The following is a 19,970-nucleotide window of genomic DNA, read 5'->3' on the forward strand; positions in this document are numbered from 1 at the left end:
GTAAAATACAGATGAAGAAGGGGTGGAGGACTGGAAGCAGGTGGTGACACAGGTAGTGGCATGCTGAGTTCAGTTGATGCATCTGCACAAGTCACACTGCCATGGTTTTTCAGGGTTATCCTGGGACTGTCCTTGTGTGCTGGTAAATGCAAGTAAATAAAACAGGGCACAGTGGCATGTGGTACTCTGGGCCCATTGCTCCCAGCACTGGGCCAGATGCTGAGGACACGCAGCTGCAGGAGCACAGTCCGTGGGGGGGACACGCACATCACTTGGCTGGGGACATCAGCTCTCACCTGAGGTCCAGGTTGCTGCCGGGCCAGGGATTTTCTGTAGGGGGTTGTCACTGTAAATCCTCCTGCCTTGCAGGTCTTTCAGCTTCAGAGGAAACTTGGGTCTCCCCATCTGGGTGTGTAGCCTCTCTTTAGACAGCTCGGGGTGGGTCTGCGAGATGCTGTGCCACATTTAATGCCTCTTCTTGCAAATTGCAGCTCTTTGTGACATGCATCCCATGAGAGCCCTCTTCCTCATCCCCCGCAACCCGGCCCCGAGGTTGAAATCAAAGAAGTGGTGAGTCTCTTTCTCATCTTCAATGACTGTAAAAACGTTTTTGGAGCAACTTGTTTCTGCAGCCCAGGCACGCTGGGGACTTGGTGTTTATGTTTATATAGCTTCAGGGGTTGGTGACTGTCTCCAGCATCACTCCGGTGAGCGCAGGTTTGGGTCTTGGTCTCCTACAGAGAGGCAATTTGGTCTGAAGGAGTCACTCACCATGGGATGGAGGACTTCCTAGGTAGGCAGAGAGGGGAATGCTCTCTAACACTGCTATTTCGCAGCGTGGGGTTGGCTTTTCCAAGGCGGTTCGTGCAGCCTGAAGCCAGATGACACTTCTCTTGGCTCCTGTTTCTTTCCAGTCAGGTTCCGTTTTCAAGTGGAAACATGTATCCAGGCCAAAAAAAGGATAGTTTATCTTGAAGACCCAGGAATGCGGAGATTTGTACTTCGTTTGGGCTGTATTTTAAAATTTTGCAGGAAAAAATACATCACTGTTTTGAAAAAAAAAAGCAGGGCATGCCAATAAAAACCTGTAGGGAAAATATTCCTGAAGCCCAGCAGATGTTGTTTTGTTACTGTATGTTCTGTACTGATGGAGCTGGAGTCCTTAAAAACACTTATCTTTGGTTTGTGCTGTTTGCCTGCCCCAGATTCAGCGGTGGTTTGGTCAGGAAAGATCTACCAGATGTTAGAGAGATAGCACTGCCCCTCGCTCCCAGATAGACTAGTTCATGGAGGGAAGTTTTGCCTTATTCCTTGAATTTATGCTTATTATCTTATTGAAGACACACACACACAAAAAAGAGAAGAGCAATTGGTAGGCATTGAAAACACTTCATGCCACAACAGCAGGTATTTCGTTGTTGGGAGAGGAGCAAGAGGAGCTTGGAGTCCTCTGCATCAGATGCATGTTGTGGGGGTTTTAGGGTCAGCCCCTAAAAACTCACCCAGGCTTTGGCAGGAGCCATCTTAATTTTGTCAGCCTGATCATCAGCTGCTCCAGTACCAAACCAGGAGGAGGGGAACCTTTCCCTGCTGGCTTTGCAGAGGATGTCAAAGATGCTCACTGTCCTTGCACAGCCTTTTGAGGATACCATTAGTCAGCCGAGAAAATAGTTTATACACTTGTTTTCTGCCAGATCACCAGTCTCCTACTTCATTATCCTCACTGCTACAGCACAAAATGGATTGCAAGACTTCAGAGTTTATTTTTTGTGCAGAAGTGCTGTTTATTCAGCAAAGGCTTCCTCAGCCTCCAGGCAGAGGGGAGCTGATGAAAGCAGCTTTTGAGCAGAACATTTCCCCATCCCCTTAAGGTAAAAACAGAGCTGGGGTGGAAGTTGTATTTCAGTCCCTGCTCTGAGATACCAGGATGTGCTTTGTGCAAGCCAGGGTGTTTCTCAGCACCACCTTCCCCTTGAGTGTCTGGTGGCTGTCTCAGCTTTGCACGTCTCATGGTGGTGTCTGCCCGTGGATGGCATCCCAGGTGCTTTGAGAGAAGGATCACCTGGGAAGTTGTAGTGTAATGAAACTCCAGCTTCAACCCCTCACCTGGCCTCTGCTACGCCTCCATGAGCAAGGAGGGATCCCTGATCTCCAGCAGAGCTGGGACACGTGTACCCCAGGCAGCTCAAACCTATCTTGCAAGCTTTCAACGCAATGGGAAGCTCTAAAGGATCCAGACAAAGCTCCACAGACTCCAACAATACCTTAAGAGCAATTTTTTTCAGCCTTTTCAGTAGGATGCTGGGCAAACTTGCTGTTCTCAGCTGGAGCTTTTGGGCCTGGCCAGTATGGGTCCTGGAGTTCTGCAAGCCCAACCCAAGAAGACTGGAGATGTTAGACCGGGCTCTCACAGTGGCTTTCTGGCTGGTTTTCACAAGCTCAGATCTCAAGAGAAAATCAAAATGAAGAAAGGTTCAACTTGAACTTTGAGTTTATCCTTTCTTTTGTGTGCGGCAAGACATAAAAGTACACCAGGCAGGCAGACCATCTTTTCCCTTATGTGAAAGAAATAGCAAAGTGATTCTAGCACCTTTGAGAGTAAGTCAGGGAAAGCTGAGAGGGAAAGCAGGCATGGGAGCTGCCCCAAATGGAAAATCCCAGAGAGGAAAATACTTTTGTTGCTTACCAAATCCTTGAACTCACTTTTAAAATAGTGATGAAATATGAAATTAGAGTCTTTGGTATAATTTTATTTCCCAATTAAAGCCAGCCAGCAACAAAGCTTTATTTTCTTCTTCCCACATTTCGCAGGTAAAATGAACATGAACTTTAGTGATGCTGTTCCCATAAACACTCCCTAGCCCTGCCTTATAAGACATGGCAAAACCTCTTTGTTAATGAGGTGATATTTGTACTGTGATACCACATTTCGTCCAAGCAGCTGCAAAGACTTTGCAAACATTGATTTAAGCTTTATAAACCCCGGGAGCTGGAGGAGCGTGTGTTTCGTGAAGGCAGGCTGACCTGCACCCGGGGAGGGGATGAGATGTGTCACGGTGTCCTCCTGAATGAGAGCCAGGGAGAAAGCCCTTGTCTTCTGCTCCAGCTCCAGTGAGGGCTGAACTGTGCCACCAGACAGACTTGCTTTTTTGGAGAGGAAGATTTCAGGAAAACCAGAGGCCTGAGTTGGCCCCTGTCCATAGCTGCTCAGCCAGCTCAAGGATGCAAAAGTGTCTTGGGGCATTGCAGAGCCCTGGGACCCCCATCCCCAAGAGACAGGCAAACCCATACCTTACTGGAGGAAAACTTTTTAGCTACTTCACCTCGACCGTATTTGCAGATGCTCCAGACCACGCATCCCAAACTGGAGTCTCTCCAGCTTCACACCAACAGGGGAGAATCATATTTTAGAAGCGGATTTTTTTTGAGCATTGCATGGATTGTCCCTTCTGGATACATTGAGACACTGGGTTTCATGAGGCAAGGTGGGGAAGGAAGATTTGCTTGTTAATAAAGCTGGAGGGAGGATTTAATTGGATCCAGTAGTGTATTTTATTTTTGCATCTCAATTTGTATGGATTAGCACTTAAAAGATAAATCACTTTTAGTCTGACAGCTTAAAAGTAAAATCCCTGAAAGCTTATTGTTTTACTTTTAATGCAATTCTGTAGTATCTGTTGGCTTCTGACATTAATTTACACTCATTTTCCTATTTGCTAAAGCAACATAGAGTATAGTGGCCTGTCAACATCTTTCTTTCTTGTAAATCCCTGTTCTCTTGGGTTTATAATATGGTGAAATTAGTTCCAGGAAAACTTTCGATATGCCACGCTTGAGACAAGAGAAATTGGTTTATTAAAGATTTGGCTGAAATTGTTTTAGCTGAGACTGAATTTAGCTGTTTGTGGAAAAGCAGGCTGTGAGGAGGGGCTGGGCTCTGCCACCCTCAGCCGTGTTCCCACCTCTGCCCAATCCATGCTGCCTGAAGAGCATGTCCCATTTGCCTGGATCCGTGATCAGGGAGACCAGGACATGGTGGTCCCCAGGATCTGGTGGGTTAGTAATGCTGCTGGGTCTCCCTGAGAGAGCAGGGAAAGGCTGCAGGCAACGAGCATCGCCCAGACGTTGTCTGAGCTTTAACAAGCCATGTAATGCTGGGTGGTTAAATCTAAAAAAACCCCATCAAGCTAGCTTGTCCCACTCATCTTTAGAAAGGTACATCTCTTGAAACACTGCCCAGGGCCATAAAGTATGAGAAACAATCTATTAAGGAATTGCATTTATATCTGTATGTGTTGTCTCATTTCTACCTGCAGTTTCACAGGTCAGAGGGAAGGGAAGAACACTCCTCTCTTGCATTTTCTTGGTTGCCACTGATGACATCTGGCTTTGGTGATTCCCTGGTCATACTGATGGTTCCCAAATTTCTTCAGTCTCAGCAGAATGGTGGTTTCTCCTAGTGGCACCAGGAATGCATAGCTAGGAGCATGCATGGGAAAGAGTACGAGAGGATGAAGTGCTAGAGGGCACATGTGATGGTGCAGCTTTGAGACAGTGTTAAGCATCAACAGAGAGGTCATGGGAGTCCTCTTGGAAGGCTGCATCTGAGCAAGAACTGTGTAGCAGCTAAACGGTCTTCTCAAATACCCACAGGTTTCTCACTTTCTAATATGAGAATCAATATTTTTACCTGTTTTTTCTGTACCTTTCTTTCTGTCCTTGGCCAGGTCTAAAAAGTTTCAGTCCTTCATTGAGAGCTGCCTAGTGAAGAACCACAGCCAGAGACCAACCACGGAGCAGCTGATGAAGCACCCCTTCATCCGAGACCAGCCCAACGAAAGGCAGGTCCGCATCCAGCTCAAGGACCACATCGACAGGACTAAAAAGAAGCGAGGCGAGAAAGGTTAGTGGAGAAGAGAGAAGGGTTAGTGGAGAAGCAGCACTCTGGGCAATCCTTGACCTCTGCCATGTGCTTGGAGATCCCTAGTGTAGACCAAGGTGCATCTATGCGGGCGAAAGATGTGGGTAGAAGGAAGGCAAAGAAGTCTGGGTTTCTCACAGTCTCAGTACCAGTTTCCCTTATTCAGATGGCTAAGTTTGTTCGCAAACTGGTTGAGTTAAATAGTTGTGGTCCTTCTGTGTGACCATGCTTCTTAAGGTTTTGGGGTCAGATTATTTTGTTTGATTTGATTCCTCTCAGTCACTGAAATGAAAATAAGTATCCATAACAAAACAATTGGTGTTCATACAAAGCCTACAGATGACTGTCATTAGAGCTAATCAGTGGTTTTAAATCCTTTTTTTCCTGATGAAAAATGATGTCTTATTTTGCCCAGGTGGTAATTTCCACATGGAACATTTAAGCTTTGATTCATTAAAATGTGTATAAAATTTACGTCTGCGTATATATGCAGTGGCGTGTAGGAGGGAGAAGCTGCTAAACTGATTTTTTTCCCAGCTCACGTATTTCATGCCAAGTCTGTTGATCTATGTGACATTCATGCTACACCAGTGATGAGCAGAGTTGTGCAAATGAACATCTAGATAAGACCCTTGCCCCAGAGCAATTCCGTTGACTACGCATAACCTATTAAACTGAATGTTTTCAGTGAACTCTCCGGGCCCTATCAAAGTCCTCTGAAAGGAAGATCAGATAGCCGAAGAAACTTGTTAAAGTATTCGGCTGCTTGTGAACTGAATTTTAATTCGAAAGTTCATTTGTAGAATCCAGCAAATTAATATGTTGCTATTTCTCTTCTTATTGGTAGTGGTATTAATTTTTCATGTGTACCTTCCAGCCCCTTGTAATAGATTTCACTACAATCAAAACAATAAAACGGGATCCCAGTGAAGTATTAAATGTGTTTAGTCTGGCAAATGAAGGTTGGACCCTAGAGATGGAGAGTAATTGGATAAATGCAAGCCTTTCTTTTAGTATCATTCCCTTCATCTGATAAAGATGATATCCCAATAGAAATCACAGTATGTAGCACAACATTGCAGTTGTGCTTTTATGTAGATGTCTTCATTGCTTGGAAAATACATGGATTTGCACAGGAAGAGCATATGTTTAGGGAGAGAGGAGTTGGTGCCTCCAGAGCCATACTTAAATCCCACCTTCCAGTGCCTGTGACTTGAATATCTGTGGTGCACCTCACTTTGAAGAACCCCCCTGAAGAAGGGAGTCACTCACTGTCATATGGGGATAAATTCTTATTTTATGGACACCCTGCAATCTTCCTGTTGAGTGTCTGTGGTTGTTGGGGCTGTTGCCCCCTGTGCTGGTGCTTCCCGCAGTGCTCTGGCCAGGACTGCATCCCCCTTCCCAGCCAGCACAGGCATGTGAAGTGCCAGCACCCAGGGAGACCACCTGTGCTTCCCTGGCCTTCCAGCACCTCGTAAAAACAGAAAATGCAGAGAAATAATGCTGTTTATTCTTTGCCATGCAAGAAAAAGAGAGTTGTCTGTTCTGCCTTCAGAGCTCTGGGGTTTTCAACTGCTGGAAAAACAAATGAGTCCAGCAAAGGGCACTGATGAGCAATTCTGTTCCTAGATGAGACAGAGTATGAGTACAGTGGAAGTGAGGAGGAGGAGGAGGAAAATGACTCTGGAGAGCCCAGGTAAGAATCACCATTTCATTTCTGCCCTTACGTCTCTATAACTCTGTATAAAATCAGCTTGGATTACAGGCTCATATGAACTAAAAGTGGAAAAAGGACAGTTTGAGCGCTGAGTCCTGTTCCCTGACAGAACAGGATACATTCCCTCTGCTAGATGGTACGTGGGTATAAACTGGTGCTATAGATGACCTTAGCCAAAAGCTGGGGAAGAAGACCCGGGTACCCCATCACCTGTGGAATCTGCAGTGTGTGTGGTGCTGTCGTGGGAGTGTGGGTACATAGATGTGGAAAAAATGTGAGGTGAAATTAATGAAGACTCTTTAAAATGTGATTCCTTACATCCAAGTGTAACTTCCTCTTTCCATGTTACTTTTCACCATGAAACTGCCCCAGTGCTGCTACAAGCTCGGCAGGGCTGGAACTTTCTTTGGTGCCATTTTTCAGAGCCGTTGTAATTAATATCAGGTTATTCCATTATTTCACTGAGATAATGTAGTATTTTAATAGCTGGCAATGATTCATGCTAAATGTGCTTTGTGAACACTTAAATATAGTGTGTGCCACTGCAGCACAAGAGGCTTTGGTTAGAAACTTCATGCAAAGGAAGCCTTTAGCAAATAAATTACTGGTGAGCCGTGAACAGAGTGCTGTGTCTGCTGCCCTGTGGTACCCCCATCCCTCCATCTGCTGCTGCCCAACCTCTGTTGGGTATTCGGATGCTGTCGGGATGAAAGGGAGAAAATCACGCAGAACTCCCCCTGGCAAGAGGTTTAAGGATGCGGGGAGGGGATGTTCTCTGATGCTTCTTTCCTACGCAGCTCCATCCTAAACCTGCCCGGGGAGTCGACGCTGAGACGAGATTTCTTGAGGCTGCAGCTGGCAAACAAGGAGCGGTCGGAAGCGCTGCGCCGGCAGCAGCTGGAGCAGCAGCAGCGGGAGAACGAGGAGCACAAGCGGCAGTTGCTGGCCGAGCGGCAGAAGCGGATCGAGGAGCAGAAGGAGCAGCGGCGAAGGCTGGAGGAGGTAACTGGCCAGAGCCGAGCAATGGGCTGGCGGAGGCTGGTGTTGGGTGAAAGAGCAGGATCTCTAGTAGCAGGTCCCAAGTGACTATTCTCAGCCTGATGTAAGAAGATCATGTCCTAACCTCTCTAGTCGGTAACCCCAAATGTTTTGTTAACACTGGTCAAACTCCCCTGCTCATCGTTTTTGCATACCTGCCTCCAGCCACTCTCTTCACCACAGTAAGTGTTGCCATCTCCTGAAAGTAATAGAGCTGGTTTACTATAAATAAACCCTTGAAATACAAACTTAAAGGGATCCCTGAAACTACTGAGCAGGCTTAGACCATTATTGAGGTGATAGCTGTATTCAGTCGAGGTGGGCAAAACTCTTACTGGTCCAGGCATCCGTCAAGATCATTATCGTTGTTTGCTGCTGTGGACTGTTACAGTTGAGAAGAAGCTGAAAAGCTCCATTTGCCCTTTCCCCAGATCCATATGCCACTTGTGTCCCCTTTAATCCCTAATTTCAACTTCAGTCCTTCCAGTCCCTGCCAATTACAATTTCTCTTGCAGGGGAGGGGCAGATGCCTGCCTGACTTGTGCAATGATCCATATGTGCCCCGAAGCATAAGATTTCATTACCCTTGTCTTAACATACCAGCTACAAATGCGATCGGTCATAAAATTATCCACCCCATTTAAAATCCAGCTGCAGGATTTGACCGGGTGACTTTGGGTGTCCCTGAGCTTCTCAGCCTGGCTGCATACTCTGTAGGAAGCGCTTGCTTTTAGTTTAACTCCTCGTTCTTGGATTGCAGAAGTCTACCAAAAAATAAGGGAGCTTTTCCCCTGATCTTGGGTTTTTGGTTGGGTTTTGCACAGACACCCATTGCCTCACACTGAACTCATCCCAAGTGTCTGATTAAAGGGTTCATACTTTAAGGGTAATTGAATTAGCTTTCCAAAGAGGTCACCGATATGTCTGAAAAAAGGACTTGCAGTAAATGGACTATTAGAGCAGCCACCCCCTTAATTTGCATGAGCCAGAGTGTCTGTTATGTTTAACCCAACTCTCCCTGCACTGGGTAATGCCCCCAGGCCAGGGGCACAGACAGAAAGGAATTTCAGGCAGCTGATGGTGGTGATGATGGTGATGGTATGGCTCCTCTTCGAGGTGGTCCTCTTGAGCCCCTCTGGGGTGAAAACCAACACGGGCAAATTGCAGGCAAAGCATTTTTTCAGTCTGGTAAATATGTAGGTCTGTCATGTTGTCAGGGCACAGAGCACCGTGTGTTCAATACGTTGTAGGTCAGGCTTTCCTTGCGTCCTGCACCCTTCCCAGAGCTGGTGAGCTGCTTGGAGAGAGGACAAGGTTTGCACATAAACGCACCCCGAAATCCCCTGCCCCAATGGATGTTTATCTGAGGACTGTCATAAGGAAGCCTGGCTCTGCCTTTGTCCCAGTCTGCTTGCTGCAAGTGGTACAGGAGCAGAACAACAGCAGAATAAAAGCAGACACCAGATTAGCTGCAATCCTGTAATGAATACAATGCTTGCTGCTGTATTAATATGTTCTCTTCACATAGAAGAAAATTGTTCTCTCTCTTCGCTGCTTCCTATGAAGGTTTTGAATGGAGGACTAATCCCCTTGCTAAGCTGGCAAGCTCTGCCCTGAGCGACAATGGTGTTGTCTTGTGGGGCCAGGCTGTGTGCAGCCCCCCTGGGCTCTGCTGGTTCCCCCCGTTCTTTCCCCCATGACATTAAAAGGTAATGCCACCATAGCCGGGATTTAAAATCAATGCCTCTGTTTCTGGTGGCTCTAACAGCCCCCTTGGGCTCTTCACCCATTGCCTTCTTCTCAGCCGCCTTGCAAGTTTTGGACCTAAATTGAAAGGGAGATATCTATCTGCTGGAGCAAACTGGTGAAGAGGCATTTTCATGCTTCTGCCATGTCGGAGAAGTGGGGAAAGACAGTGGGACTGTAACAGAGGGGCATCCTCTGCCTGTCCTGGCGTGGGGCCACCGGCATGATCAGCCCCGTGGGCTCAGCCAGGATGAGGGCAGGGCAGGCAGCTGCGCACTGGCCCCAGCACCTTCTCAGGTCTGTCTAGCCAGGTTTAGCCTCACCTCCAGCCATGGAGTAAAATGATCTCTTCTCTCTATTAGACACAATTTGCATGGCCAGCAAGAAACATAGCCAAGTTGCTATGGTGAGGATTAAAGCAGGAGTCCTTGAAGAGGTACAAACCCTCTGTGGCAAACGCGGTGGGTTGTGGCAGCGGTTAGGAGGGACAGTCCCCAGCGCAGCCGTCTGTGGCTTTGCCAGCTGCAAGGTGTCGTGTATCTGCCGTGGGCTGCTGTAGGAAAACTAGAGAAATAGTAGAGGCAGAGATTATCAAAGAGAAAGTTTTGTTGCTCCTGCAGGGAGTGGGGTAGAGGAGACACACAAGCAGCTTTGAGCATCCTTCCCTTGAGCTTCCTGCTCGTGGAGGAGTCCAGCGTCTGCCCTGGGGAGGGATGCTGCCTCAGCCCACAGACACGGACACGGGAGGGTTTGTACCCCCAGGCTGTCCCACAACTTCTAGCACAGCCAGCCAGTGCTGGATATAGTTTGGTGTTTGTTCTTCCCGTATATTTTGGGGCAGGAAGCATCTGATGGCCAGACAGAGGTACCAAACAGCAGCTGTCACAGCTGTGCAGAGTTTGATACCCCCACCCGGAGGCACCCAGCACCCTCCATCTATGTCACTGCAGTTTTGCTCCAGTTCTCACACCCATCACAACAGCACCCAGAGGCTTCAATAGCAGCCAGGCTGTTGCCTTTTGGCCTTTTTCTTACGCTATCTTTGCACTAACTTCAGTTGTTGACTCTTGGCTCTGGATTTATTTTGGTTAATGGGAACAGGATTTCTTCCATGCTACTTTATGGTCTGACTAAGATGGGGTGTGTCTGCAGTAGGCAGCACTGTACCAGCAGATCTCTGGGAGGAGACACCAGTGAAAGACTCAGATTGCTGTATTTTCAAAATAAAGTTGACCTTTAAAATCCAATAGAGCATCCAGTACAAATAAACACTTAGGGCTGGTGGCTTTTGGGGCTTCTTAAGTCAGCCTGTTTAATACTGCCAGGCATATTACTGTGTTTATAGAAAGAGCCCAAACTCATCATAAGATGCTATGAAGGTGGCCAGGGTGAGCGAGTGCATCAGCTGGGCCCAAGTGCAGCACCAGGAGGATTGACTCAGAATGGTGCCAAGCTCAAAAAATGCCTGGAGTTCATTTGTACTGGAGATGCACAAAAAAAGAGCTGGAGAAAGGCCTGTTAGTGGGATAACCAGTCCATTCTTCTGTCAGCGCAGACCTTCAGTAGGGTTTTTTTTGTAGTTTTCCAATCTTGTCTTTAAATACTGCCAGGGATAGCGCTCCTACCATTTCTGTTTCCTCACCCAGTAGAGCTCAAAATGAAGGAATCCTGGTTTTTTTCTGTCGTCTTGATCTTCCTAATCAGGGATTCTGAACCTCTCACAAAGTACCTCTCATTTTAGGGCCCTTTTGGGGAAATCCACCATCTTGTAATGTTGCTCCGTCAATAACATCAAATGCATATATAAAAAAGTCAAGAGAGGAAATCTTCTGGTGGTCTGTTGATGCACTTTGTGCTGCCCCTGAGACCTGCTGCCATCCTTAGCGTGCCTCCTTGCATCTGTTGGATGCTTGGGTTGGGTCTCCTTTTTCAACAGCTGACCGATTTCCTTCTTTAAGGCTGAATCTTATTCCAGGCAGCCAAAGAGATTTAGATTTGCAGCTGTCTTTAATTGCGGTGGAAGTAAAAATCCCTAAGCTAGCTTTGAAACTGGGACCTGCATGGGAGTAGAGTTGCAGCTTTGTTTTCCCTCGTGCAGAAAGTTGGTCTCATGAATTCAAAATGTGCACCAGAACTAACCGCAAAAAAAACCCAAATTAGAGAATTAAATATCAATAGATCAAATAGCACTAAGGAAAATATTTGTGTAATGCAGAAGGGTGAATAGGCTTGAATATATTTTAATTTTTCCCTGTGTATACATATATTGGATATATATAGTTCCCTAATAAGCCCTCCATTTGTTGCTGGCACAGGATGAGCCCTGCTGCACCAGTTTAACCACCAAAACTCCAGCTGAGCTGTAGGAATAACACGTCTTTTGGTCAGGAGCATTAGGGATCCTGCGAGACAAATCTCTGTGCAGACCCCTTGGCAGCAGTGGGCAGATGTAGTCAGGGAGAGCTTTACGTAACCTCATTTTTCTGCCATGTTGTGGATTTTTTTCTAGGTATAAAATGAAGGTCAGATCTTTACAGGGAACGTACAAGGCAAATCTAAGCATGTGAGGTTTCATTCAGTGCAGTTATAGAGATGGATGTTTAGGGGGTAAAAAATTGCTTCAGCTCCTTTGTATGTTAACCAGCAGAAGACCGTCTACTGAAAGCTCTTACAAAGCAAGGCAAAAAAATTCCAGTAATTAATTATAGATAAACTTAGGTTAGCTAAAATGGTAATTGTTATTTTCTTCTGCATATGCAGCTGTCATATAGCTTGTAGGAACATTTTCATTAAGATGACAACCTCCTCACAGCACTATGGGTACATGGGGGCACTGCAGTGGTCCTGGCAGCAGTCCTGTACCCATTTCCAAGGAGACCTGCATTACAGCAGCTCCTGTAGTACAGATATGTGCTAAGCCTTATGTCTCTCCAGTTTTTCTTTAGTTAGAAAGCGTGTAGAACTCACAGTTTCTGAAGCATAAGCCTTTTCCTGCATGGAGCATCCCTTCATGATGAACCTGACTAAAAACTCCTGCAATGGTTCAGAGTGTATCAGATTCCCATTTGCCATGGTGGGAAGTTCTGACCCAGTTTCTCTACCAGTGGGAAACGCCTCTCCGTGCTCCAGTGCTTGGTGTGTCAGGAAAGATGATGTTCCAGCCATAGTCACTCTTTCCCTGGTGGCACAGATAAATGAGCCTGTCACAACAACGCAACCACCTAGAATATTTGTTTTCATTTGTCACTTGGAATTCCCCTTCCACTTCTTTGCTGGCTCACGCTCGTGTTTGGGAGCAGCAGCCAAGGTTTCCAGGAGCCTCTTCTTGCAAGCCTCTCCGAGCTCACCAGGTTTGTGGGGTGGCTGCAGCTCTCCGATCGCTCGTAGTCCTGAATGCGTCTGATCTAGCAAAGTGAGCTTGCTCCTTTGAAGTCCTTGTTTCATGCCAGGCCTCCAAGGGCTTTTCCACCAGAGGTTTTGCCTTTGTGTGTCTTCCCTCATCAATATTTAAAACCTGTCATTTCTAGTGCAGCGCAAATAAGATCCCACTCTGGCTTACAAGCAGCTACATATAGCTTTACCTGCAGAGTTATATAAATGCAGGCCTAATTAATTGGCGCTCTTGCCTTGCATGAATAATAGATCTGGATAGTGTAAATACACACAGTAGTTTCAAGCTTGGAGAAATGTGGGAAGTGTGCAGTTGCAGTGGGAGAGGGAGGACAGAAAACAGGGAGGAAAGGAGGCAAATAAAAGGAGATCTTTGAATCTTTCCTTTTTTTTTTTCCTTTCCACATGCAGTTTTCAGCTGCATCTCACTGGGCTCAATCCCTGCTTCAAACAGGGTCCCCATCATCCTGGTGCTGCTTGGCACTGGCATGAGCAGAGTGGAGAGGAGATGGGGGCATTGCTGGAGGCTTTGCCCACTGCAGAGCCAGGTCCTCTCCAGATGTTCACCAGCTGCCAAAGTGGGACTGTACGGGGAAGGCAGCTGAGCGACTGTGCTGCTGCCGAGTCAACCCCACTCTGCTGAAACGGCGGTGAAGTGTTTAGCTGAAGGTGCTCATAATGCAACCGTGACAAATGACTTGCTTATAATGTGACCTGGCAAAACCACTGTTGAGCTGGAGGGAAGCACTATGCTCCTGGCCTCAGTAAATGTATGTATTGCATCCTGCTCACAGCCTCAGCGCAGAGAGGCTGTCTGCAGCAGGGTGCAGAGGTCCTTTAAATATCCAGAAGAGCATTAGGCCTGGCTTTGAAAGAAAACTCTGTCTGGGGGGCTCAATTCCCAGCTCCTGGGGTTAAATAGGCTTTTAGGTGTGCAGGAGGCTGGTGGTTAGATGCTGCATTTCAGGAGCAAGGCCAGAAGTGGGGCAAGCTTGCTAGGGCTGCTGGGCATATGGTACCCTGGAAAGATGGTGGTACGATGTTTCCTCCCTGGGAAAAATGCTTTTGTCTCCTTTCTTGGAGGGTTTTGGCTTTGTTTGCCAGCCGGATTGGAAATAAAGACCGATCGGGTGATTTTTACTTAAGAAATAACTGTGGCATTCAGGGCCTTGCCTCCTGCCAGCCAAGCCCAGCCTACACAAGCATTATGTGCTTTATTCAGCAGCATGCCATTTTAACTAAAAAAAACCCCATTAAAATCCACCCCAGAACCAGTGTGATATACTCTGTGATTGGAAGCTCAGAGTAATGTTTTTCAACCTGTTAGTCAAAAGATCCGTGCTCCTGAGTGCATGGGAACAGTGACCATCACCAACAGCCCCCTCTGCGGAGGTCAGGGAGTGCTGGCAAAGCCAAGCGATCCCGTGTATTACCGTTACTGCTGCAGAGTTGCCATGTCCTGGTGGCATATCCTCTGCAGTTTCTAGTATAGAGTTCAAAAAACTACAAACAGCCCTACGTTCGCATTGCGCGCGGCGAGGACGGGCGTACGCGCAGAGTAACACATGCATCCCCGGCGTACGTGGGCAGTGCGAGTGACTGCGCCTGGCGTGGGACACGCCGCAGTCTGGAGCTGGCAGGTTATTTCAGGTTGAATGCAATTTTCCTTCCCGGAGGCGAGTGGAACAGCACTGATAAATATGGCTATAGGTGGCACTAAAGCTGTGCTGCTGCAGCTCGAACGTTCAGCTAGAGATCATCAGAGTCCCTGCGCAGGGCGGCTGTGGATGTTACCTGGGGATGAGGAGGTAGCAACAAGACAGGCAGTGGCTCCTCCCTGTATTGAAATGTGGGGGTGTCTTTAAATGTTTGTTAAAATATCTATGCATCTTATTTATAGATATATCTATCTTTATAGCTGTCTATCTATAAAGATATCTATAGATATCTATTGAGAGAGAGGTAGAGATATATAATAGAAAGTAGAGTAGAATATGGAATAGATATAGAATAGAATTATAATATCTATAATAGATATCGAACAGAGTAGATCTATTCGATATCTATTATAAATACATCTATTAGAGATGGATATGTTGTATTAGATACGTATTCTAGAGATAGATCTATATAATATCTAATATCTGTATCGATAGATATCTATAATAGGGATAGATATCTATGTAGAAGATATCTTTATAGATACATAGAAGATATATATATAGATATCTATATAGATATAGATTTCAAATCCATCTGTATATACAGTGCAGCTTTACTGCAGAGCAGCAGCAGTTTAAAGTGGATGCATCTTTGTCTCCAGATAGCTCAGCCAGCTCCTTGGGCAGAGCCGTGTAGTCAGCTGCCGGCCCCAGCCCTCCACGTGATTTAGCGAATGTGTGGCGTAGCCAACCCCTCCAGTGCCTGCCTCGCCACTGCAGTCTGCTCAGCTGCTGTGTGTCGGCAACGGGGAACAAAAAAAAAAAGGAAAAAGGGAGAATAAAGGACCAGGTTTATGCTTCAACGCGTTGCCTCCTTGTTAGCACTGCGTGCATGTTGCTGCACCCAGCACATGATGGAGTTCTGGCAGGCTGCAGAGCCCCAGTAGCCAATATTGGCATTTGAGTGCCCTCTGCTGATGTGCCAGCTGTGGGCTGCGGTGCGGAGCAGTCTGCGGACCCTCTGCTTCCCAGGCAGAGCGTTGCAGCATTTTGCTACGAGCCCCTGCTCCCCCCACAATGAGAGCAGGGTGGTTCGGGTAGCTGGAGGAGTTACACCGGGTTAAAAGCAGGGGGTGTGGCAGCTGCGGGTGTCACCTGGGTGCCTGGGGCACCCTGGATGGCTCACAGCAGGCTGTAGGTCACCATCACCCCAAAATGCCCCTGATTTCTCTTGGCAGAGATGCTACAGAGCTGAGCAAGTAGGGATGTGACAGCCCAGGAGGGAGAGGGCTGCGGTGGCCTGAGGACGGCAAGGGAAGCTCGTTTTGTGTTTCAAAAAGGAAAAACCCTTGGATTTGGGGTTGTCTGTGTTAGTTTCTGGTCTCTACAAACATTGAGAGGGATGTGTTCCCCTCTCAGCAGGCAGTAGCTTCCCCAGCACCCTCCCTCATCCTCACGGGTGGGTTTGGGGCTGAGACACAAGCTCCCCACAAGTGCTGGGCTCGTGCACACCTCCCACACTTCCCGGGTGTCTGAGGCCTGATTAACCCACTGGTCAGGCACGCTGGTAAGTGGGGATCACGTGCTGTCCACGTGGCTTCATCTGCAAGTGGGAGAAGAAATGGAGTTGGGTGCACGGTCCAGTGCTGGCCGGGAGGATGCTATGGGTTCTGTGTGAGTGCATGAGGATGGGGTGGGATTGAGAAGCCCCTCTACCAGCCAAACGTGCTGGCAAAGCATCTCCTTGGATAGGCGGGAGCGTTGTGGGTTGCTGGGCAAGGTGGCTTCCCGAAAATCATGAGGAAAAAGGACTTTGAGGTCCCAGGAAGAGGAGCGGGGGTGCTGACCTGTGCCTTCTGCCCCCACAGCAGCAGAGGCGGGAGAAGGAGCTGCGGAAGCAGCAGGAGCGGGAGCAGCGGCGGCACTACGAGGAGCAGATGCGGCGGGAGGAGGAGCGGCGGCGCGCAGAGCACGAGCAGGTAACCTGGCGGGAGTGGGGTGATTGCCTTTGTCACAGATGCCTCTTCCTCTAATCAGAGCTTTTCTCATAAACACTTATATTTTTTGCTACTTGAGAGCAAATTGCTTAATTGTTAACGCCGCGTGTGTCGCTTTCCACTGCCATCATTTATTTCTGTGTGGATCCACTTGCTGGCCCGCAGGTGTGGAAACACTTGATGCAGGTTTTTTCCACCTGCTTGTTCCTGGGGTGGGGTTTTGTGGTGTTCCCAGTTAATGTTTGCCATTTCCCAGTGGTTTTCACTCTTTACCCTCAGAGGCCCCTTGTAGAGTGGTGGACACCCTGGGCTCTTTGGGCAGGGACAGAGGGTGCCCGGGCCGATTGGCGATGGTTCTCGGGCAGGGTGGATGTGGGTGCCCACCTCATTCTCCTTCCTCTTGGGAAATACTGGCTCTTTCACCTTCTCTCTCTTTTTTCCTTTGATCCTTGCTGCCCATGCCTCCAGGAGTACATCAGGCGACAGTTAGAGGAGGAGCAGAGACAGTTAGAGATCCTGCAGCAGCAGTTGTTGCAGGAGCAAGCACTACTTCTGGTAAATAGGAGGCCCCGGCCACGCTTGACGCTTTCTGCCTGTGTCGCATCCGCATGTGCACCCGCGTCCCCCGAGTGCCTCCTGCCATGCCGAGGCGTGGGGGACACCGTGGCCGCGAGCATGCCTCAGTTCCCCCGCCGCCGCTTCGGGCTGGGTCCCCTCGTGGTGCACGGCGCTCTCGTTGCATCCCTTCCACACCGGCATGCTCGTGCCTTCGGGAGAGGAGCAGCCCTCGTTGTTGCCGCGTCATTTTGAAGGCTGTTTGCAGCATGTTGGAGTGTGGTTGAGCTGTCGTGTGCCTGCACTCAGCAAACCTACCCTGCCATGGGTGGGTTTTCATATTCTGAGTGAAGGCTTTTGTTTTCATTTTCTCGCAGGACCAGTGTATACCCTTGTGCTGTTTGCGTTCTAGACACCCTCTTTTTTATTTAATTTGTTTTTGAGTTACGCTTTAACTCTCACTGCATTTTCTTTTAATCCACAGGGATTATTCTTTTTTGCTCTTGCTATTAATTTTATTTAGGGGAAGAAAAACCCTCACACAAGCCCTTGCCTTTTAAAAAAGCCCTTTCAGAATGACTTATTCATTAAACCTCATAGAGCAGTAGGGATCCAGAAAGATCATACAGTTGGCTCTTCTGTGCAGCCCTTCCCACGAACAATGAATAAGTCCTACAGAGGAGTTGGATTCAGTTGGGTTTTGGCACCTCGTCAGTTTGATCCTTCACTCTTTCCATCCAGAAAAATCTGGGCAAAGTCAGTGGTAACTCCTAAGTGGACATCAGCCCTTGGAGGGTCTCGCAGGGTTTCCCTGGCGAGGCAGCGCCCGCACCCCCCATTCCCAACAGACAGGGCAGTTTGCTGGCTGCAAAGTGCCAACACCAGCGTCACAACTCCGAATTTGTTGGCTCTGTCCTCCCAGCTGAGGAGGGAGCTTTCAGCTCAGTCCCCAAAATCTTTCAAATCAATGGGCTTTGCCAGAACATAGGCTTTCAGATACTCAGACCCCATTTTCCACCCAAACAGATAACTCTGCAGTTTGCAGCCCTGCATTTACAGGCTGGCCGGGCACCCGTGTCACTGTCTCTTCTTCTGGGTAGGAGTATAAGCGCAAGCAGCTGGAGGAGCAGCGGCAAGCGGAGAGGCTGCAGAGGCAGCTCCAGCAGGAGCGGGACTACCTGGTCTCACTGCAGCAGCAGCAGCAGCGGCAGGACCAGAGGCCGGCAGAGAAGAAACCCCTCTACCATTACAAAGAAGGGATAAATGCCAGCGAGAAACCAGCGTGGGCCAAGGAGGTAGGCGAGAGCGAGGAGCGTGGCGATCCTTGTCTGCATCCACAGGGCTGGGCTCAAGGTTTGGTCCGAAATACGTACGGCAGATTGCACTCTGCTGGGTTGGCCTCCAGCAGATGCCATTAGCCGTGCTGGAACGCTTCCAGTTCAGTGCAGTGTGTGAGCATCTGTGTGTACGTTTGTGCAGGCAAAGAGAGTGGAGGAAGGAGGTTTATCCATGAGGGCATGCAAGGAGGAGGATGGATCCCTCCTGGAGGGATTCAGCCGTAGCTGGGGACTTGTGGACATGCCAGGGGCTCCTGATGCTCCTTCCTGGCATGTCCACAAGTCTGCTGAGGGTCAGGGGTGAATGCAGAGGGTGGCTGTAGCGGGGTTTCCTTGCTGATCACTAATTCAGTTCCCCATAGTCAAACAGGGATCAGACAGCTCTTCCTCCTGTGCTCAAGGCTGTATGTCTTGGGGCTGCTTTTCTTTTATGATTTTCAGGAAGGCAAGCCACACTGCTGATTTTCTTTTTCTCTCCAGTAAAAAGAGGGAATTGTTGTACCAGTTGTGAGATCTTGAATATTAATTATTGCCTGGCTGAATAGTCTTGAAAAGATGAAAACATGCATTGTCTGCAGTGCGGTTTCAGAATCATGTGCAAACTCTTTCTCCTTAATCTCTTTGTGGTGGCTCTAGTAGCACTGGTGTCCACTCTTGCTATTAAGTTCCTTGTGTTTACTTGGTTTAATTTTGTAACCCTACTCCTGGGCAGAAGGATCTTTTAATAACTCGCCTGTTCTTCCTACTAAGCAGGATCACTGCTCTGCTGCCAAATGTCTAGCACCTTTAGTGCTGGCAGAGATATGATGTGCATCCAACATGTAGCTGTCTCCTGGTCTTTCCTCTTGACAGCCCTCAGCTGCACCCACAATACCTGCAAGCGTCAAATGCTCAAGAAATTCAATCAGCTGTCCATTGCTAAGCAAAGGCCAATAATACGAACAGTTCTTAGCCTTTCTGAAACATCACAGAGATAAATGTGGGTGTCAAAAACTCTTTTCACCTCTTTATACTCCCTTGGGTTTCTCCTTCATTCCCTTCCGATTTAGTCTTCAGAGTCTTTTGGTGGTGATGTGCCAGACGATGCATTTTCATGGAGTTGTAGCATCATTCTCCATCTTTTCCAGTGGGAGAAGTGGTTTGGTAAGTGAGTCTGCAGATGAGATGTTCCAGATGTGCTGAGCCACCTCTGACAGGAGAGGCTTCCACCTGGGTGGTGCCTCTGGGGCTTTGTGCGGAGCTGGGTCTCTTGTCCATCTGCAGAATTGCTGAGAGTAGGTAGCAGGCAGGAAAAAGAGAGTAAACTCTGTCTTTCATTGCCTGGTTTTAAATAAATCTTCTAGAACATTAGTATGTCTGGCACTGTCTTCAAAACTATAACAAAGATATATAAAAAGGAATCTTTATCTAGGGTGAAGGAGAAAAGTGCTGGATTTAGCTTTCCATTTCAAACACAAAGGCCCATTTCTTCTATTCCATAGGGGAGGTGTCTTTTTTTGATGCCATCATTGGAAGCAGGCCGTTGGGAACTGTACAATGTGAATAAGAGCAAAAGAATGTGGCCTCATACCCTTTGCTGAATTCATAGGGAAGATGAGGTTTCCT

At 47.9% G+C, this 19,970-nt stretch overlaps 1 protein-coding gene across 6 annotated transcripts in view; it reads left to right on the forward strand.

Moving 5' to 3' along the window:
- TNIK (TRAF2 and NCK interacting kinase) overlaps positions 1–19,970 on the forward strand; it is a 163,865-nt gene that overhangs the window by 107,845 nt on the left and 36,050 nt on the right. For 4 of the 6 annotated variants that reach the window (XM_074834267.1, XM_074834272.1, XM_074834268.1 and 1 more), the window contains exons 9-15: positions 492–570; positions 4,728–4,903; positions 6,554–6,620; positions 7,439–7,643; positions 16,345–16,455; positions 16,942–17,028; positions 18,129–18,323. In XM_074834267.1, the coding sequence (XP_074690368.1) occupies positions 492–570; positions 4,728–4,903; positions 6,554–6,620; positions 7,439–7,643; positions 16,345–16,455; positions 16,942–17,028; positions 18,129–18,323 (920 nt within the window). The remainder of the gene's footprint in view (positions 1–491; positions 571–4,727; positions 4,904–6,553; positions 6,621–7,438; positions 7,644–16,344; positions 16,456–16,941; positions 17,029–18,128; positions 18,324–19,970) is intronic. The other 2 variants (XM_074834270.1, XM_074834271.1) reach the window with 1 other exon arrangement.

This window comes from Strix aluco, chromosome 9, assembly GCF_031877795.1.
Source record: "Strix aluco isolate bStrAlu1 chromosome 9, bStrAlu1.hap1, whole genome shotgun sequence".
Taxonomy (NCBI): Eukaryota; Metazoa; Chordata; class Aves; order Strigiformes; family Strigidae; genus Strix; species Strix aluco.